General features: G+C 37.7%; 1 protein-coding gene across 1 annotated transcript; it reads left to right on the top strand.

Annotated features, from left to right (window-relative positions):
• The first annotated feature begins 771 nt into the window (after positions 1–771).
• Positions 772–3,152, top strand: LOC107771895 (uncharacterized protein At2g39795, mitochondrial). The gene is made up of 3 exons (XM_016591358.2): positions 772–1,240; positions 2,340–2,680; positions 2,813–3,152. Exons 1-3 carry the CDS (start codon positions 974–976, stop codon positions 2,970–2,972), a joined length of 768 nt encoding a protein of 255 aa, XP_016446844.1. The 5' UTR covers positions 772–973; the 3' UTR covers positions 2,973–3,152.
• Positions 3,153–22,871: the final 19,719 nt, after the last annotated feature.

The raw sequence follows: 22,871 nt of genomic DNA, 5'->3' as shown, positions 1-22,871 counted from the left end.
TATTTCTGGAATCTTGTGCAAATATCATAATAACACAAAAATATGAAAAATACATTAAATTAAATTCAAGAAATTGAAAAGGATTAAAGAAGATCATAGAAAAAGAAAATCTTGCATGCTTATAAACGTATAAATAATGTAGTAATATTAAAGTTATCAAGAGATAAAAATTAGCTATAACATCTTAACCTTCGAATAACTAAAATAAAAAAAAAATACTGTCAAACTAAATATTCTGCCTTCCTAAACTTAAATAATCAATAAATATTATCAGTGCTATAATTTAAAATTACCCCTTCATGAATAAATATAAAATCACTTTCAATTAGTAAATTCGTCAATTTTCGCAATAATAGCTTGAGCCACGGTAAAATTAACCGCATTTTATATACTTTTGAGAGACTAAACATGAAGACCCAATAGTAAGTGAATATAAATATCGGCTATAAATTTTCAGAAAAAATATTTAAATAGTATTTACCCTCAAGATGTTCTCAATTATAAAATATAAAATATCATGGCTCATTATTTGAGTTAATCTCGATCTTTCATTTTCATATTGATAAAGAGAACTTTGTATCAGTCATGCGTTAAAACAATTTGACTGTCAATAGTGCTAATTAAAAAATTTAACCCATAATTTGTGCAGGAATCGCTGGGCGAACCTGAACGTGTGATTAGATCGCACGATCAGACACTTGCAAAGTAAGCGTCACAAAACAAAATCCTACACCCAGGATGTTTTAAATTACTGCCTGTAATTATTTTGAAACAACCATATTTTCTTTCGTCTAGGGAAATCCCAAAAAAAAGTTAATAAGTAACTGTAAAGAGTGAATCTTGTCTTTCCAGTTGAGCAATTTTACCGAAAAGAACCGCCTCGCTCTCTTGACTCTTGGAAAAATGTCTTAAACCCTCATAAAAAAGAAAAAACCCTAAAACGCTAAATCTCTCTACCAAAACCCTTACAGAAATGGCGCTCTCTAACGTTATCAGAAGGACAGCTTCGCTGGTTGTACCCCTTGCAGCTCGATCCATACGAAGAAGTCAGAGTTACCACCACTCTGCTCTCTTCTCCGCCGTCATGAACCGCCGTGCCGTGCATCGGAACTTGTTCCCAAGCTCAGTTCCATCTACTCTGCATCACTATTCTACCCAGCGATCAAGCTCTGATGAGTCGCTCCTCAAAGTGATTCAGTCTGAAATCCAATTTGCCGAGGAGTCCGATGAACAAAACAAGGTTTCATTCTCCCTCATTTTTTTTTTTCACTTCCCCCATTTATCAATTTCCACCCTAAAAATTATTAATTTACTGCGGGTGAGAAGACGTCAAAGCTTTTTGAGTTCTAGTTTACTGTTTCTGTGAATTACTACGTTATGATCCTACTTTTTAAGGAAATAACAACAGAAATGCGACCAACTTAACTGTAATTTTGATTCGTTCGTCAACCAACAGCAACTTTCATTACTACTAATAACCTCATTCAAATGGTAATTACAGTCAAACTCTGCAACTGATCAGTTTAAGGAGGAACTGAGGAATAGAAGAAGAACTAAAAAGAGAGGAAGAGATTTAAGAAGGAGAAGGAATAGAGTTTAGAGAGTAAAAACAGAAGAGAGAAAGAACGCAGGGAGTCTAGAAATAATGGACGAAATTATAATTTTCAGATTCCATAGTCTGTCTCTCATGTTCCATTCTTTGCAGTATATATAGATGAGTTAATTGCAGGGTTGCTATGCTCAAAAGTGTGAGTACCCAACGACTTACTGTTAGGCTGAGAAGATGTTAAGATTGTGAGTTTTTAGATTAGTCTTCCTGTTTATTGCTACTACCCTATTTAGTTTGTGATAGGCTGCTACCTCTTTCATGAATCTTGTAATATTTCCCCCCTAGTTCTTTAGTTTTTGCTTTGGGCTGTCCTGTAGGGTTTGAGGAGAAAGGGGAACTTAATAATAAAGGTAAAATCTTGACTTGTTTTATGGTACCTTGTTTTGTTCGTAATGACAACGGCGTAAAGCATGAACTGTAAGTTTCTTCGCCTGATATTCAGTTTCATCTAAGGATTGTGTGATAGAACGATTTCAGAAGCTTGATTAAAATCTCAGGTTAACTGCTGTTGTAATTTGAGGGACACTGTGAAATCTCGGATCATTTCATCTTATTTTCCTTCACTAGAAGGCAAACGATTTGTATTTGCAGTAGTGACAATTCTAGATCTGCTTTGGATGCTATATTTGATCTTGGAATGTTCTCTGTCTCAAGTTCCAGCATTAGATTATATTCTGTTTCCTGTTTGAGTCTACTTGGGAATTATGATCATCTTGCTTGATATTTTTAGGCTGATGAGGTGCCTGAGGGTTTCCCCTTTAAGCTTGAAGACCATCCCGGACAGCAGACTATATCCTTGACTAAAGAGTATCACGGTGAAAGTATAAATGTTGAAGTTCATATGCCTGATCTTGTTACTGGTGACGACGATGAGGATGGCAATGACAATGATGATGCTGAAAGGCCCGCTCAATCTCAACTTCCCCTTGTTGTTAGAGTGTCTAAGAGGAATGGTCCATGTTTGGAGTTTGGTTGCACAGCGTATCCTGATGAGGTTGTAATTGACCATCTAGCTATTAAAGACCCTGATGCAGCTGATGAACAGATTGCTTATGAAGGACCTGAATTCTCGTAAGTATTGGTGCTGTAAACGAGCACAAAATTTTATTCAACTTTCCTTCATCTATATTTGGGCTAGACATGAATTTTCTTTTCGCCTAGGCCTTTGGTACTAATTGAAACACTTAAACTGTTTTTCATCAGGGATTTGGATGAGAACCTCCAGAAAGCATTTCACAAGTATTTGGAGATCAGGGGAATCAAGCCCAGCACAACAAACTTCTTGCACGAGTACATGATCAAAAAGGACAGCAGAGAATACTTGATGTGGATCAAGAATGTGAAGAATTTCATTGAAGCATAGGTGCATATGCAGCAATTATCTTAGATATTCTTCTTATTTGGTTTGGCTGATGTTATTTTTGGCAAGCTATGTCAGTCATTGATCAAATTTGTGAACCATAAGAGAAATTCTTATTGAATTAGTGATAAACGTATGATAGCGTTCCTATATGAAATGGAGTATAGAAAATTTTCTACTCAAGAGAGTTGTTCTATTTGAGTTGTTGATGGACATATGAGAGGCCCCTTATACGAAATTTAAAAAAAATATAGGGAAAAGAGTTAAACATACCCATCTATTTAATAGAATATTTTTATTTTAATTGAAGAGAACAATATGTTGCAACAAATTATTTCAGTTAGTTCTTTTCTGTCTTTCTTTATTTTGTTCTATTGTGATTTCTTTATTTTCGTTATTTGTAGCGGAAATCTCTCTTTGTTATGTTATTTCCCCCGAAATGTTATGTCATTCTATCTATCTATTTTTTTTGAAATTTTTTGTTGTCTTTTTAATTTTTTGTTCTCGTGAAAACCTTGTCATACGTATGGGGGAAATGAAAGTAAGAGCAAAAACGAAAAAGAAAACGTACAAACATAGCTCTTTTAGCATAAATATGATAATCATTCATTGCAATTGCTTTTATTAAATGAACGCTTCAAATACATATAATAATTTTATTGGCCACTCATCATATATTAGTTGTTAACCACATCATGGTAACAAAAACATGATTTATTTTATTTTCATTCTCAACAACATGAGATGCATAAATAGGGAAACTCGGCCTGGCAATTGCAACATTTGAATTTTTTACATAATCCAAAGCAACCTGAAATTGTCCAAACAAATATATCAAAAAATTAAAATTTTTATCATAAAGACTCCTCATATAATAGAAGAAAACATGATGAGCCGATCCAAATCAACGAGAGAGTATGTATTTAGAAACCAAAATTTTGATTATAAAATAATTATACTTAGAAGACTTTCAATCATTTAGCGTATTTGTTTTTTAAAAAACTATCAGGACATTCTGACATCCAAATATCAAATTTAAACATTCTGAAATGTGAATGTGATTTTGAATAGTTAAATATATTCAACATCAATACATCATGTATACATTTAGTTATATATGCACATTTTGAGTTGAAAATATATTTTCTATTAATATGAGGACAATAATAATCAAAAAAGAAAAAAAGTAAAAAAATCCTTAAAACTAAGTTACCTGAAACAGACACACGAGTGCTACGACTTGCGGTAGACAGCTTTAATGACATTATCGGTGATGTTGCTTCTGGTGCATATGATAGTGTTGCTAGAGTTAATGGAGAAAAAAGAACAAAAAAGACAATAATGATGTAGCCCATAGAATTAGTTGATTTTGCCATCTTAAACAATGATATATTTTGCTTGTAAGTACTTTTTTCTCTATAGAAGTGCTTATAAGTGTTTAATAGCTTCTCCTTTTATAATAGAGATAGGACATGATTTTGAAGTTAGTAGTGTTGATTTTTTAGTAAGTAGTTACATCAATTATTAGCATGAAGCATAGGAGATTCAATCAAATTATAAAAATAATAAACAGACACATGTAATTTATTTTAAGATTCTATAAAATTGAAAATAAAATTATCAACCAGATAGATGTATGAATCAAATACTATATTTATATCCAAATAGTTATATTTTATCTTTTGTTTTTTGGAATTTGTTTGACATTTTTCATTTATTCCTTGTGCAGTTACTAAAAAATATTGGTAATTGAATAATGCTTTTGACTAAATTTGACTTTTCTTGCTTTTTCCTCTAGTTTGAAAAGTAATGTCCAATGTCACCTTAATAATTGATTAGATGACCATTAATATTACTTACTGGACCAATTACTCGTGCAGAGTAGTGAGCAAGATGCCATAGTTCAAATTTTAGCATCACACAATCATTTTTCTATCATCTCTCTCTCTCTCTCTCTCTCTCTCTCTCTCTCTCTCTCTCTCTCTCTCTATATATATATATATATATATATATATATATATATATATATATATATATATATATATATATATATATATATATATATGTGTGTGTGTGTGTGTGTGTGTGTGTAATTAAATGAATCCTTTTTACTTATTTCGGATAGTGTTGTGATCAATTGATCACAGAGAAAAGAAATGGTAGGTACTTAGCTATTTCTAACTTAGAAATTGAAAATGTTGGAAAAGGAGGTCATTTACAAGGTGATTGTCCACGTACTAGAAGTTTTTCAAAATACCATAAACCTCCCTAATAGTATATAAATATTCGATAATTAACCAAGAAAGGGAAAAAAGAATTGAAAACTTTAGTATATTGATAAAAATTAAAGAGTTCTTACAAACAATTTACTAGTGCATTCAATCCTTCATAGCTAACTATTGAAAATTTTTAAGTTTAAAATGTCATCAAGTTTATCACTGGTTCGGTATCACAACTGACAGATTAATTTTATGTTTGGTTATTAAACTTTACCCGCTATAACGATAAAATCACAAAATTATTTATCTCTCATTATTGTAATTGAACTTTATCATTATCACATTAAAATTAATTTCTTTATGTCACATGAAAGTAACTGAATTTTACCCATTATAACAATTCACAAAATTTAAACTACTGTGAATCAACTTGTTCGGTTGATGTAATAACTCAATGCCTCCTTTTGAATATCTATGTACTGTTGCATGATTTAAGACTCCGTACAGGGTCATATTATATGTTTGAATTTGTGTGTTCGTTCGATTTGGTACCCGAGGGCCTCAGGAGTGTTTTGGAACCATAAGTTACATGTTTGGAATTGTAGATATTGTAGTACTGGTGCATTCATCGCAAATCGAGCAGCACTAGACGTGACCACGAAGCATAGGGAGAAGTGCTCATCGCGATTATGATGAAGAGGGTCATGAGCGCTTAAGGTTAAGGGTGCCAGATAGAGTCAGGGCATTTGTTCATCGCAAACATGGAGCTAGAGAAGCGAATGCAAGGTGTTAGCCCCACATGCATCACGAAGGTGAGGTTTCGATCGCAACCGCATAGAGTAGGCTACAACTACATCGCAATTGCATGACCTAGGGTCTCGATCGCATAGAAGGACATGTAGTTGTATAAATAGCTGAAGTTCGATTTCAACATCTATTTACACTAGCTTTGAAAATATTGAGCTTGTGCATGAGATCTGAAATGATGGAGTTTTGACCTGAGATTTAAGGCATGAGTTCCTTATACTTGACCCAATGTTACATGTGACTATTACGCAATTTGAATAGTTAAATCATGAGTTCTATGAGGTTAAAAATTGGGTATTTTAAACATAACTAAAAATGGTAAATTGAGGATTTGGATTAGTGTTTGATATTAAAATTCTATTTCAACTATATATTTAAATTTCATAACTTATGGGTAATAAATTTTTGAACTTAAATTTGAGATTTGCATAGTTCACCCGTGATCGGTTTTGGATTTGACTAAAAGTTTACTTTGACTTCGAAACTTCCTAAAATTAAGGGAATAGTTCTCCTAAATAGATTGAGGCTAACAGATATTGTTTGAGTGGGTTTTAGAGATTCAAGTAAAGAGAAGTTCATTTTCGAGACAAGTGATATGACGACCCGATAGGTCGTTTTGAGTACTAGTAGCTTTTTTTGTGTTCCGAGACCTCTCATAGCTTTATTTGATAATTTATGACTTGTGTGTATGATCCGTGTCGTTTTTCGAAAAGTATGTGTGAAATTTTAAAGAAAATGTGATTTTTGACTTAAAATGAGTCTTGAGTTGACCACGGTCAATGTTTTTGGTAAATGACATAAGAATAGTATTTTGACGATTTCGGTAGGTTCGTATGATATTTTTGGACTTGTACGCATGTTTCGTTGGGGTCCCGGGGTGACCCGAGAGAGTTTCAGATCATTTTGTGAAAACTAGCAAAAGTTGAGTTTCAAGTTGAAAATTTTGAGTTTTGATGATAGATTCTTGATATATGATGTTATTTTGATGATTTAAGTTAGAGAGCGAGTTTGCATGACGTTAATACACTTGTGTGAATGTTTGTATTGCAGTCCGAGGGGCTCAGGTGAGTTGCGGGTGAGTTTTGGAATGTTTTAGAATATTTGAGTATCAGTTGTTGTTGGTGTGAGCTTGCAGATCTCGAATTTGCAAGGTCCAGCTCATATTTTCGAGCATCGCTTTTGCGGTCAATGTATCGAATTTGAGAAGGGGGCTGGGATTGGGTCACTTCCATTTGCAAAGTTGGAGCTGCATTTGCAAAGGGCTGGGTCATCGCAATTGTGACTGGTGTGTCCCATTTGCGACACTGGGCAGCTTTGGAGAGCTTCGCTCTTAGTTTGCATTTGCAAGGGAAGAGACCTTCGCAAATGCCAAGTTATTTTCGCATTTGCGATATTTCTTAGGCTCAGGTACTGATCGCAATTGCGATCAGTGGTTCGCATTTGCGGACGTCGGAATTACAAATGCAATACCTCCAGCTCATATTTTCGAGCATAGCTTTTGCGGTCAATGTATCAAATTTGAGAAGGGGGCTGGGATTGGGGCACTTCCATTTGAGTTGGAGCTGCATTGGCAAAGGGCTAGGTCATCGCAATTGTGACTGGTGTGTCGCATTTGCGACACTGGGCAGCTTTGGAGAGCTTCGCTCTTAGTTTGCATTTGCAAGGGAAGAGACCTTCGCAAATGCCTAGTTATTTTCGCATTTGCAATATTTCTTAGGCTCAGGTACTGATCGCAATTGCGATCAGTGGTTCACATTTGCGGACGTCGGAATTACAAATGCAATACCTCCAGCTAGGTAAATATGGGAAATTTTGGGACTTAGCTCATTTTACACCATTTGTTTACCCTAAACTCCAAATAGGCTCTTTTTGAAGAGGATTTTCTTTGCAAATTCATTGGTAAGCAACTTTAACTAGTTTTCAATCAATTTCAATTACTTTTCATGAATGTAATCTTCAAATCTATGGATTTCAAAGTAGAAATTGGGATTTTGGGTAGAATTTAGGAATTTTATAAAATTGAGATATAGACCTCGAATTGATGTCAAATTTCGAAACAAATTACGTATTTGGGATCGGGGGTGAATGGGTAATCGGGATTTGGTCCGAATCTCGGATTTCGACCACCTGAGTCCGAGGATGACTTTTGTTGAATTTTTCAATAATGGTCAAGATGGAACCATTTTCATTTGTGGGTAGTTTCTAAAGCTTATTTTGAATTATTTGAATATTTGTTTGCTAAATTCCATTGGTTTGGAGGCTTGTTCGAAAGAAAAAGCAGAATTCATAAGGGACGACCTTTAGTCTTGTTGTTGATGTGAAATTTGGTCAGAGAAAGGTAGTGTTTATCTGCTTCTGGCTGACTGCAATGATATTAGCAAAAGAGGTATAACTAAGTTGTCGGCATTTGTTGCAGTGAGTAAAGTTACAACTTACATATATTGAACCGAATGCAAATCACTTTGCTATAGATCTTAGAGCAGGATGAAGAAGTTGTGAAAGATTTTAGGCTTCAGACCTATGATAAAAACAGTTTATCCAAGACACCTGTATTTAAAAAAATGGTTGTACGTAGCTTAACTTCCAATAAACATGTATCCAAGAAATCTGTATCTAAACTTGTATTTAAACTTCCAATACTACAAATAACCTTTGTAACTACCCGATCGGTCATTTTGAGTAATAGCTTTCCTTTCTATATCCGAGACTTTTCATAGTTCTATTTGATGATTTATGACTTGCATGCGTGGTCCGTGTTGATTTTCAAAAAACTTAAATGCAGATTTTTAAAGAAAATGTGATTTTTTGACTTTAAGAATGACTAGAGTTGACCACAATCAATATTTTTAGTAAACGACATCGGATCAATATTTTGACGATTCCGGTAGGTTCGTATGATAATTTTGAATTTGTACGTATGTTTGATTGGGGTCCCTGGTGACCCGAGTGCATTTCGGCGCATTATGTGAAAAATTGGAAAATTGAGTTTCAGAGTTGAAAAAGCTTGAGTTTTGGTGCTCAATTCTTGACATTTGATGTTATTTTGATGATTTGAGATAGCGACCGAGGGTCTCGGGGTGAGGTTTGGATACTTAACGGACTGGTTTTTGGCTTAGAAGAATTGCTGGTGCAACTGACCTGCAGGTCTCGCATTTGCGAAGACCTGTTCGCAAATGCAAGCTTCGCATTTGTGATGCTAAGCTCACATTTGCGATGTGGGGGCTAGGCTGGACGCTTCACATTTGCGAAGTTTGTATTGCATTTGCGGATAGGGGGTCTCCGCATTTGCGAAGAGCTTGTTGCATTTGTGACACAATGGGAATTTTGGGCAGCTTTGCATTTGCGGCTGCACAGGGTTCACATTTGTGATAATCTTATCGCTTTTGTGATAGCTAAAGGCTCAGAGACTGGTCCGCAATTGTGACCTGTTGTTCGCTTTTGAGAACGTCGCAATTGCGAAAAAGAGTTCGCAATTTCAACATCTGCAGCTGGGTAAAATGTGGGAAATTTCAGGACTTAGCTCATTTTACACCATTTTTCAACCCTAAACCCTATAGAGGCGATTGTTGAAGAGCATTTTCTTCCCAAATTCATACTTTATCTTGTTTTCAATCAATTTTAATTACTTTTTCATGAATTGTATCATCAAATCTATGAATTTCAAAGTAGAAATTGTGGATTTTGGGTAGAATTTAGGAATTTTATAAAATTGAGATTTAGACCTCAATTTGAGGTTGAATTTCGAAACAAATTACATATCCTGGCTCGGGGGTGAATGAGTAATCGGCATTTGGTCTGAGTATCGGATTTTGGCCACGTGGGTATGGGTTGACTTTTTGTTGACTTTTTTAATTATGATCAAAATCAAACCTTTTTTTTATTCGTGGGTAGTTTTTTAAGCTTGTTTTGAATTGTTTGGACGATATTTGGCTAGATTTGATTGGTTCAGAGGCCTGTTCTAAAAGGGAAAACAGTGGTTTATTGTTGACTTGTTTCAAAAAAGAGGTAAGTGACTTGCCTAACTTTATTGAGGGAATTTATCCTAATAAAATGATATTGTTTGCTACATTCGGGGGTAATATATATGTGAGGTGACGATCGTATATGCATGTACAATGTTATCCATGCTTGTGGTAGAATGTATGATTCTTTGTGCCTTGTTAGACTACGTGAGTTTCTTACCTATTGTCTTACTTGACTTCTATAATAGTATGGACACAAATTTCAATGCTAGAAACCATGACTCAGCCTATTACAACTTGATTAAATATGATAGACTCTTTGTGAAACTATTGATGTGCTAAATTTAGTCATCACTATACCTAATTACAAATACATGTCTATGACCGTTATTCTAAGGTACCTGGGTTCCATATGGGTGATGTGTTTTGTCGTATGGTCATACCTTGTGGATGTATGCATGAGTTATTGCAGCTAGTTGAGGATTTTATAGTGTGTTTGTGTGATAATAGGGCCCTTAATGGGTGTTAAAATTTGGTTCTAAGGCTTATCGATATGAGTGGAAGGAATAATCTTCGGTTGAGATGATGTTGGCGGGCTTATGTGGATTTGGGTGATGTAGGATCACCCGTGGGCATGTGTATGATGAGTTTATGCAGTAATATGATGGCTTGAGAAAGACTCTTGGCACGTTTAAGGACTAACATTTGTTTAATAAATGGTGAATGTAATGACCTGACCAGTCGTTTTGAGCTTTAGCGTTCCGTTATGTGGTTAGAGGTCTTGAGTGGCTTCATATTGTATAATATGACTTTCGTGCATGGTAGGACTCGATTTTCGGATGTTTCGGGATTTATTTTGATGAGTGATTCTCTTTTAAGAAGCTTAAGTTGCAAATATTGATCAAGGTTTGATTTTTGTGAAAACAACCCCGGAATGGTATTTTGATGACTGGTAGGTTCGTATCATGATTTTGGACTTAGGCGTATGCCCGAAATTGAATTCAGAAGTCCCTAAGTTGATTTGGCATGTTTTACCGAAGGTTGGCAATTTAAAGGCTTAGAATTTTGATAAGTTTGACTGTAGGTTGACTTTTGTAACGACACAACCGGTCGTTTTGAGCATTTACACTTCGATCGGTAGTTTACGGGCATGAGTAGCTCCGTATGATGTATTGTGACTTATGTGAATCGTCGGTTTTGATTTTCAGGTTATTCGGAATTGAATTGGAAGAATGGATTTCATTGTTAAAGCTTTAAATTGCGAGAGTGGACCAAGTTTGAATTTTTGTGAATTTGAGTCCAGAATGAAGTTTTGATGGTTTCGGTAAGTCCGTTGGGTGATTTTGGACTTAGGAGTGCGTCCGGATTATAATTTGGAGGTCCGTAGTGGAATTTGGCTTGAAATGACGGAAGTTGAATTTTTGAAAAGTTTGACCGGGAGTGGACTTTTTGATATCCGATTCGGATTGTGATTCCGGGAATTGGAATAGCTTCATTTTGTCATTTGGGACTTGTGTGCAAAATTTGGGTTCATTCCGAGTTGATTTGCTATGTTTCGGCACAAGTTATTGAAGTTGAAAAGTTCAAAGTTTATAGATTTCGATTTGAGGTGTGATTCGTCATTTTGATGTTGTTATGTGTGTTTTGAGGCCTCGAGTAGGTTCGTATTGTGTTATGGAACTTGTTGGTATGTTCGGACGGGGTACCGAGGGGCTCAGTTGAATTTCAGATGTAGTTTAGATCATTTCAAATGGCTTTGCATTGTTGGTTTTTTTGCTGTTACCTGTTGCTTCTGGCGTTCTTCACGATCGCGAAGGTGTAGCTGCAATCGCGAAAGGTGTTTGGTCAGTGGAGCTATTTGTTCTTCGCGTTCGTGCTTTTGAGGTCGTGTTCGCACTGGGTTGAAGATTTTTGTCTTCGCATCCGCGTCCATTGCTATGCGTTCGCGTAGTGTTGAGGTTTGGCTGCTGGGAGTTCGAAAATTCTTCAACGCGATCGCGAAAGGTGAGTCGCATTCGCGAAGCTTTGCATCAGTGGTCATCGTGTTTTCGAGGGGTGTATCATAAACGTATAGTGCTTTTGGTGGCAGTTTATTTTTATTCATCGCGAACGCGATGGACTCGCGATGGACTTCCCGCGTTCGCGTAAGAGGATGCCTGGGCAGAAGTATAAAGTACTCTATTTCGGGGGTTTCAGCCATTTTTGTATTCTTGGAGCTATGGAGCTCGGATTGAGGCAATTCTTGAGGCAATTTTCACCATGTGGGCTGGGGTAAGTGTTCTGTACCTATTTTTGATTTTATATCATGAATCAATCTACATTTTCGGCATTTGATTGATGGTTCCAAAAGAGAAATTTGGGGGTTTTAGCCTAAAGTTACATAATGTGAATTTTTGAGTTTTGAACATCGATTTGGATTCGGATTTGAGTGAAACTAGTATGGTTGGACTCGTAATTGAATGGGTTGTTGGATTTGGTAAATTTTGTCGGGTACCGAAGTGCGGGCCCGTGTTGGATGTTTTGGCCGAATTTGGGCTTTTGATTAAAGATTCAACCTTTTTCATTTGAAATTGTTTCCTTGGGCTTTAATTGATGTATTTGAGTTGCTTTTGGCTAATTTTGAGCCGTTCGGAGATCGCTACATGGTAGATGGCATTTTTGGAGCATCGTTTGACTTGCTCGGTATTGGAATTGGCTTGTTCGAGGTAAGTAACACTTCTAAACTTTGTGATGGGGGTATGAAACCCCGAATTACGTATTATATAATTAGTGTTGAGGTGACGTACATACTAGGTGACATGCATGTGGGCGTGCACCGTGTAATTTGTAATTTCGTTATTTCTGTGGTACTGTGTAGCTACCTGGTCATATCTGTAACCACGAAATCTACATACTAGAGCTATTGAGTTGTGATTCATGTTAGAAACCATGTCTAGGCTATGTGCTTACTCTGTTGGGACCCATTGAGGTCGTTACTGCTGTTGAGTTATTTGCTTATATTGCAATTTCATACTCAGTCATGTTCTTTCACTTCATATCATACCTCAGTCTCTGTTGTTACATATTGATACATCACATCATTATTTTGGGCTGATATTTCATGACATTGAGAGCCCGAGCGATTGGAGAGGTTGATGACTGAGTGAGGCCGAGGGCCTGATTATGAGGATATTTATGGGATCGGGCTGCACGCCGCAGCAAGTTTCATTGATTTTATGCCATTATTGGCTTGATATAGCGCTTGGGCTGAAGGAGCCACCCGGAGTCTGTACACATCCCCAGTGAGCGCAGGTACCTACTGAGTGCGAGTGCCGAGTGATTGGGAGGACTGAGTGACTGTGTGGACTGAGTGATAGGGATGACTGAGTGACTGGGAGGACTGAGTGAATTGATACTCTGAGAGTATGCATATGGTCTTTATCACTGATTTGCATCGCATTTGGTATGCACATTTGACATACATGCATAAAGATGCATTTTTCCTCATGCCGTATAGTATCACATCATTTATGACTTCTCATACATTTTGACATATGGGCATAGAGAGACATATTACACTTGCTATCTGAAAGGAAAAATGAAACACCTTATTGATTGTTGAAAGGATTTTTGGGAAAAATCACAGTTTTCAAACTTACTCATATTTTTGACAATTTCGGTAAAAGATTTGGTTTTTCACTAAGATACTTGAAAAACATGCCTATTTTCTGGAACTATAAACGAGTTGAGCATGTTATTTCTGATATACTCCTTTTATTACTTATACTACGATGTTGTGAATTATTGTGGGATATTGGTATTGGACCCGACCTTTATTCTAGCTCGTCACTACTTTCAACCTAAGGTTAGGTTAGTTACTTACTGAGTACATAGGGTCACTTGCATGTAGATATTGACTGCTAACGTTGCTGTGATCGACGGGAGCCAGAATTAAAGATGTACATGCATTTCGGTCGTAGCTGCCTCTTGTTCAGTGTAGCCTTAGAACTATAAAACTCTGTTTATGTACTTTTCAAATAGATAATGTATTTATTTCATTCCAGCTTTGTAAACTCTATTCTTAGAAGTTCATGATTTGTACTACCAGTCTTTGGAAAATGTATCAGATTCAGATATTTCTTTTTGATGTGCCATTCGGTTGGTGTTAATCTTATTCGTGTTCTGATACGTTCTGTGAGTTACTCTTCTATGCTACGCGGGGTTGTGATTCGTTGGTTGTATGCACACATGGTGCAGTTCTATTGGGGTTTTATAGCAAAATTTGCGCGAGATGGGTATTTGGGTGATGCATGATTGATTGCACATTGGTTATGTTCTTTTGGGTTTGTGTGACATTGTGTCATTTGCTTCTCCGTGGTTATGGTCATGCACCTTCGGTACTTGATGTCGAATTATGCGTGGTTATTGATTTTGAGCATGGTGGCTCGAGGTATCTCATATGGGCCAGTGTTTGGATGGGATCGCGCATTGCGGCAGAGTTATGTTGAGATATGATCCTTTGTGTTAGATTCGTGTGTTATGGTTCTACGGTGTGTGATGGGTTCTTAGCATTACGTTGTGGTGGTACCCATTGAGCTTGCGGGACGATTCTCTTGTTTGAGTCATTTTCGTGATTGAGTATATTTGGATTGTTGCTTATTGGTGCATGGATTACATGGTTTGTGGCTCTGGGTAGTATTCGTGTTGCGTGTCAGTAGAGTAGTTGGTATTTGATAAGATGAAGTCGTCGGATCTAGGATGGGTGCTATCGGATTTGATTGCGGTATATTTGAAAGGATAATATCAGAAGTAGGCTTAGGAATTGGCTACAGTTCTTGTTGAAGTAGAGGGAGCTCCATGATTTGTTGGTCTGATGAATGGTTATGAGTTTTCGCGTGTTTCTTTCATCATCGGCAGTGTACGAAGGTTTTAGGATGATTTTTGGTTTGCCATGAGGTTTATTACCGGAATTGGGTTGTTTTGGACAACTGCTGTAATTAGAAATCATTGCTATGAGTATTTGAGTTATGCGGTATATTATGTGATTACATCTTAGGTTATGATTATGGTTTGATACAGCTTGTTCAGAATTATATAGAGTGCTGATGCAAGATTCTGATCTTATAGAAAGTTTCAGATGTTGGAAATTGGATTCTAAGGCTTATGGGCTAAGTTGAATTAAGGAAATCTCAGTTATGTTGTGTTATCAGACCTATATGGGATAGGGTGATGTGAGATCACCCCGGTTATGTGCATGGTAAGGTTACACGACAGTTTGATGACTTTGAGAACAACTCTGAACACGTTCGAGGACGAAAGTATGTTTAAGTGGGGGAGTATGTAACGACCCAACCGGTCGTTTTGAGCATTTGCACTTCGCTCGGTAGTTTACGGGCATGAGTAGCTCCGTATGATGTATTATGACTTATGTGAATCGTCGGTTTTGGTTTTCAGGTTATTCATAATCGAATTGGAAGAGTGAATTTCATTGTTGAAGCTTTAAATTGGGAGAGTGGACCAAGTTTTACTTCTTATGAATTTGAATCCGGAATGGAGTTTTGATGATTTCAGTAAGCCCGTTGGGTGATTTTGAACTTAGGAGCGCGTCCGGATTGTGATTTGGAGGTCCGTAGTGGAATTTGGCTTGAAATGGCGGAAGTTGGATTTTTGGAAAGTTTGACCGGGAGTGGACTTTTTGTTATCAGATTTGGATTGTGATTTCGGGAATTGGAATAGCTTCGTTTTATCATTTGGGACTTGAGTGCAAAATTTGGGTTCATTCCGGGTTGATTTGCTATGTTTTGGCACGAGTTATTGAAGTTGAAATGTTCAAAGTTCATAGATTTCGATTTCAGGTGTGATTCATCGTTTTGATATTGTTATGTGCGTTTTGAGCCTCGAGTAGGTCCGTATTGTGTTATGGAACTTGTTGGTATGTTCGGACGGGGTCCCGAGGGGATCGGTTGAATTTCGGACGTAGTTCGGATCATTTCAAATGGCTTTGCATTGCTGGTTTTTCTGCTGTTACATGTTGCTTCTGGCGTTCTTCGCGATCGCGAAGGTGTAGCCGCGATCACGAAAGGTGTTTGGTCAATGGTGCAATTTGTTCTTCGCGTTCGTGCTTCTGAGGTCGCGTCGCGTCCGCGTCCATTGCTATACGTTCGCGTAGTGTTGAGGTTTGGCAGCTGGGAGTTGGAGAATTCTTCAACGCGATCGTGAAAGGAGCACTACTAGAAATCCTGTAAAAACCGACCAAAACAACCGACCAACGTTGGTCGGTAATGGCCAATAACCGACCAAAACGCGACCATTTACGTGTGGACGGTATTTTAGGGGTCGGAAAGGCATACCGACCAAAGTTGGTCGGTCAATTAAATTCAATAAACAAAAATTGCAAAAAAAACCGACCAACGTTGGTCGGTATTTTAATTATGTAATCAAAAGATTCAACATCTGGGAATCAAACCGGGGTCTGTACTGTGGCAGGATACTATTCTACCATTAGACCATTGGTGCATTTTGTTTTAAGACTGTCTTTTATTTGATTTATACTCTTTAATTGTATTTTCGCACGAAAATAATCGACCAATGTTGGTCGGTTTTATTAAAAAGTAAAATTACTGACCAAAGTTGGTCAGTTTTTTAAAATGACCGGCCGAATTAATAGACCAATTTTGGTCGGTTTTTTTAATATTAATTTTTATTTATTTTAATTAAAAAATCGACCAAAGTTGGTCGGTTTGTTGAAAAATAAATTTCGCAGGACTCAAAAATAGTTTCCCGCATTTTTGAGCCAAAGAAAACCGACCAAAGTTGGTTGGTCTCGTAAAAAAAATTAAAAAATAAAATATTTTGAAAAACCGACCAACTTTGGTCGGTTTTTTGGTTGGTTGTTTGACCGACCAAAGTTGGTCGGTCGACCTTGGTCGGGTTTTGGCGAAATTCTAGTAGTGTGCGTTCGCGAAGCTTTGCATCAGTGGTCATCGCGTTCGCGTGGGGGTGTATCGCGAACACGTAGTGCTTTTGGTGGCTGTGCATTTTTGTTCATCGCAAACGCGATGAACTTCCCGCGTCCGCGTAAGAGGATGCCTGGGCAGAAGTATAAAGTACTATATTTTGGGGGTTTCAGCCATTTTTGCATTTTTGGAGCTATGAAGCTCGGATTGAGGCGATTCTTGAGGCAATTTTCACCATGTGGACTGGGGTAAGTGTTCTCTACCTATTTTTGATTTTATATCATGAATTTATCTGCGTTTTCGGCATTTGATTGATGGTTCCAATAGAGAAATTTGGGTGGTTTTAGCCTAATGTTACATAATGTTAATTTTTGAGTTTTGAACATCGATTTGGAGTCGGATTTGAGTGAAACTAGCATGGTTGGACTCGAAATTGAATGGGTTGTTGGATTTTGTAAATTATTTCGGGTTTCAAGGTGCGGGCCCGGGTTGGACGTTTTGTCTGATTTTGTACTTTTGATTAAAGATTCGACCTTTTTCATTTGGAATTGTTTCCTCGGGCTTTAATTGATGTATTTGAGTTGCTTTTGGCTAGTTTTGAGCCCTTCGGAGGTCGCTACGCATAGATGGCATTTTTGGAGCATCGCTTGGCTTGCTTAGTATTGGAATTGGCTTATTCATGGTAAGTAACACTTCTAAACTTTGTGTTGAGGGTATGAAACCCCGAATTACGTGTTATATGATTGGTGTTGAGGTGACGCACATACTAGGTGACGGGCGTATGGGTGTGCACCATGTAAGTTGTAATTCCATTATTTCTGTGGTACTATGTAGCTACCTAGTCATATTTGTAACCACGAAATCTACGTACTAGAGCTATTGAGTTGTGATTCATGTTAGAAACTATGCCTAGGCTACATGCTTACTCGGTTGGGACCCATTGAGGTTGTTACTGCTGTTAAGTTATTTTCTTACATTGCAATTTCATACTCAGTCATGTTCATTCATTTCATATCATACCTCAGTCTCTGTTGTTACATATTGATACATCACATCATTATTTTTGGCTGATATTTCATGACATTGAGAGCCCGAGAGATTGGAGAGGTTGATGACTGAGTGAGGCCGAGGGCTTGATTGGGAGGATATTTATGGGATCGGGCTGTACGCCGTAAGAAGTTTCATTGATTTTATGCCATGATTGGCTTGATATAGCGCTTGGGCTGAAGGAGCCCCTTCGGAGTCTGTACACATCCCCAGTTAGCGCAGATACCTACTGAGGGAGAGTGCCGAGTGCCGATTGATTGGGAGGACTGAGTGACTGTGAGGACTCAGTAATTGGGAGGACTGAGTGACTGAGAGGACTGAGTGAATTGATACTCTGAGAGTATGCATATGGTCTTTATCACTGATTTGCAATGAATTTGGTATGTATATTTTACATACAGGCATAGAGATGCATTTTTCCTTATGCTGTATAGTATCACGTTGTTTATGACTTCTCATACATTTTGACATATGGGCATAGAGAGACATCTTACACTTGCTATCTGAAAGGAAAAATGAAACACCTTATTGATTGTTAAAAGGATTTTTGGGGAAAATCACAGTTTTCAAACTTACTCATATTTTTGGCAATTTCGGTAAAACATTTGGGTTTTCACTGAGATACTTGAAAAATATGCCTATTTTCTGGAACTATAAACGAGCTGAGCATGTTATTTCTGAGATACTCCTTTTATTACTTATACTATGCTGTTATGATTTGTTGTGGGATATTGGTATTGGACCCGACCTTTGTTCTAGCTTGTCACTACTTTTAACCTAAGGTTAGGTTTGTTACTTATTGAGTACATGGGGTCGGTTGCGTGCATATATTGACTACTGACATTACTATGATCGACGGTAGTCGTAATTGAAGATGTACCTGCGTTCCGGTTGCAGCTGCCTCTTGTTCATGGTAGCCTTAGATCTATAAAATTCTGTTTATGTCCTTTTCGAATAGATAATGTATTTATTTCATACCATCTTTGTAAACTCTATTCTTAAAAGCTCACGATTTGTACTACCAAACCTTGGGGAATGTATAAGATTCAGATATTTCTTTACTTAATTGCTTTATTAATTGTCATTGGAATTGGTTAGTGGTTAATTGGCTTACCTGATGGGTTGGGTTAGGTGCCATCACGACTAGGTTGGATTTTGGGTTGTGACAAGTTGGTATCAGAGCTCTAGGTTCATAGGTTCTATAAGTCATGAGCAAGTGTCTAGTAAAGTTTTGCAGATCGGTATGATGATGTCCATACCTATCTTCGAGAGGCTACAGGGAATTTAGGACATATTCTTCTAATCGTTCTTTCTTTATCGTGCGGAATTGATTCACCTTGAGACATAACTCTTTGAATTCCTTCCGCGCATTCGCATGCGCACATAAGCGCTCTATATCAGCTGTGCATCGTCGGCTTATGATTCTATAAACGAGGTTCGAGATGTGTATTCTGTGTTTTGGTGATGGGCCAGTCTGGAGGACTTGAGGCCATGGTTAGACCGCAGCTTAAGCTCGGTAGCTTCAGTTGTAACCTGTACATTTCGACCTTTATTTTTGTTTATGTCCCTACGAGTGGAATTTGTGGCTCGATGAGCGGCAGAATGGCTTTGTGATGAGTATGATGTAACTGCGGGATGTGTTAAGATGATTTGAATATGACGAGAAGTGTTTCCTTGAAATGTAAAGGAAGGGCCATTGGGTGCTTGATTTTCGTTTTGATGTGACATATAATCTCAAGTATGAGTGCATTAAAGGATCCTTTCTGTTGCTTAATGCTGGATTAAAATAGGTTCTCATGTCTTATTGTGGAGATCAGACTCATGGAGATTAAGTGATTGCTTAGTAGTTGTGGCTGTGAAAAGGTATAAAGAGATTTCAGTTTGAGGCTAAGCAGGTGGGTTATAACCTGCATGGTAATCTACAAATGTGTGGTTTTTATAACTTTGTGTGGTGGCTTTGTTTTCTACCAGTGGGGTATATTTGTGCGATTTGAGTTTGGATCGGTTTTAACAGTTGACCTGACTATTACGAGGATGAATGCGAGATTTGCAGACGATTTGAGGTATTATATAGTTTGTGTTACATGAGCTTACGAAGGATTTAGTTTAACTTCAATGCGGGATTCTGGCAGTAATAGAGTATGGGTATCGTGATGTTATCGACTATTTTGTTCTATGGCTTTGATCCAAGTGGGGAAGTCTGGTATCGACGAGTTTATTGCACGGTTATGTGTTGTATTGGTTCCGGTTTGAGGTTTACTAGTGAATCAGTTATGACTTGCAGAGGTTGAGATCGAGGATGATGCGTGTAAAGGAATTTCTGGATACAAGTTGTAATACACTCTATGGGTATATGGGAATCATAAAATAAGTGCGTGGTTATTTGTGAAGGATGTAGTATGCATGGAGCAGGAATTTTCTCGATTGCTTAGGAGTGTGGGTTACTTCTTAGGGTGTTGGTGTGCTAAGAGGGAACAAGTCATTCGATCCGTTTAGTCGGTTGAATTGAGATTGGAGTAGAGTAGATGACTCTCGATAATGGTTCTAATGGATTCAAGATTTATATGTAGCAATTGGGAATTTTCAGGATTTGTATATGGCTAGAAACTGAGATTTACATTGGATGGTGTCGAGACTTGTGGCATTTCTATATCATTATGAATTCTACATTTCAGCATTTAGGAAGGTGTCCTGTTTGTGGTGCTTTAGGGTGCTTAATAGGGAAGTCAACGGCTTATGGGCCATTGGGCATTGTGGTTTTATACTAGGGTCTCTTGTGTGGTGAGTTTTGGTTGAGGATCGTGGTATTATGGTGAGGAGAACTATCAATTTGAAGGTAATTCAGAAAGAACTCGGAGAGTTAGGACAACTTGGTAATAGGTTGGATCAGCACAATAATAGATATAATCGGTTATTTAGGTACTTATGATGTGGCTAGTCTCTACATGTGTTTCGTGGCAATGCTCTTGGGTTTTGGCGACCTGCGTGGATGGGTTGAGTTACAGAGATTTAGTTATGATATCTTGATTATGTGCAAATTGGCTTCGAAGAGTTCTCAATGGTTTCTACCACGGTTCGAGGAGTATATTTCCTACTGGCGTGAGGAGCATGTGGTGTATAATGATTTTCTCCTCGCTGAAAACAAATGGAAGGTCCTTGGCTAATTGAGTATGTAGTTGCTTATGAATCGTAGTGGACTATGAAGTTCTCGTATTTTTCATATGATGGCATGATATATGCGATGTGTTGTGTGGGATTGAGATTTACCTGAGCGAGATCACAGTTCAGTTTTGAAAGGAAGGTCATAAAATTATTAGGCAGCATGGATGGTTTTAGATGACTAGGTAAATGATATTACTATTTGGTATGGCTTGATGAGAGTATACATTTCAGAAGGGGCAATGTGTTTTGAATTATGGATACTTCACTGGTACTGTGACACTCTCCTGGTTGATCCACTGCTGATATTCAAATTTTGTTAGGTGGCACGGAAGAATTTTAGAAGTATTCCTCGAGGGATGATCGTGTATGAGAGATGTGTTATACATTCGGGAGGTGGATATGTAATTAGAAATGGTGATTCGTGTGTTCTATGGATTTGGAAATCGGGAGTTTTCAGGAGCAGATTGTTTCGTGGTTATGGGCTATGAAGTTGTGGCCAGAGCTAGCCAGATGATAGTAAGTGTTATGATTTAGTTATTGTGGACCTTTGGAGGGTTATTTATCTATTGTGGGAGGTCAGAGTTTATTTTGGGGTTCATTGGTAAGCCCAATAGGTATGTGTATTCTACACCGGGTCAAACTGGTCGACTCCGTACTGCCATTGTTGAGGGATGTGCCATTCGGTTGGTGTTAAGCTTATTCGTGTTCTGATACGTTCTGTGAGTTACTCTTCTATGCTACGAGGGGTTGTGATTCGTTGGTTGTATGCACACATGGTGCAGTTCTATTGGGGTCTTATAGCGAAATTTATGCGAGATGCGTATTTGGGTGATGCATGATTGATTGCACATTGGTTATGTTCTTTCGGGATTGTGTGACATTGTGTCATTTGCTTCTCCGTGGTTATGGTCATGCACCTTCGGTACTTGATGTCGAATTGTGCGTGGTTATTAATTTTGAGCATGGTGGCTCGAGGTATCTCATATGGGTCAGTGTTTGGATGGGCTCGCGCATTGCGGCAGAGTTATGTTGAGATATGATCCTTTGTGTTAGATTCGTGTGTTATGGTTCTACGGTGTGTGATGGGTTCTTAGCATTGCGTTTTGGTGGTACCCGTTGAGCTTGCGGGACGATTCTCTTGTTTGAATCATTTTCGTGATTGAGTACATTTGGATTGTTGCTTCTTGGTGCATGGATTGCACGATTTGTGGATCTGGGTAGTATTGGTGTTGCTTGTCAGTAGAGTAGTTAGTATTTGATAAGATGAAGTCGTCAGATCTAGGATGGGTGCTTTCAGAAGTCAGCTTAGGAATTGGCTATAGTTCTTGTTGAAGTAGAGGGAGCTCCTTGACTTGTTGGTCTGATGAATGGTTATGAGTTTCCGCGTGTTTCTTTCATCATCGACAGTGTACGAAGGTTTTAGGACGAGGTTTGGTTTGACATGAGGTTTATTACCGGAATAGAGTCGTTTTGGACAGCTGTTGTGATTAGAAATCATTGCTATGAGTATTTGAGTTATGCGGTATATCATGTGATTACATCTCGGGTTATGGTTATGGCTTGGTACAACTTGTTCAAACTTATACAAAGTGTTGATGCGAGATTCTGATCTTATAAAAAGTTCCGGATGTTGGAAATTGGATTCTAAGGCTTATGGGCTAAGTTGAATTAAGGAAATCTCAGTTATGTTGTTTTATCAGACCTATGGGATAGGGTGACGTGAGATCACCCCCGGGTATGTGCATGGTATGGTTACACGGCGGTTTGATG

Source organism: Nicotiana tabacum, chromosome 4 (assembly GCF_000715075.1).
Source record: "Nicotiana tabacum cultivar K326 chromosome 4, ASM71507v2, whole genome shotgun sequence".
Classification (NCBI taxonomy): Eukaryota; Viridiplantae; Streptophyta; class Magnoliopsida; order Solanales; family Solanaceae; genus Nicotiana; species Nicotiana tabacum.
This window is presented reverse-complemented; position numbering and strand designations above follow the sequence as displayed.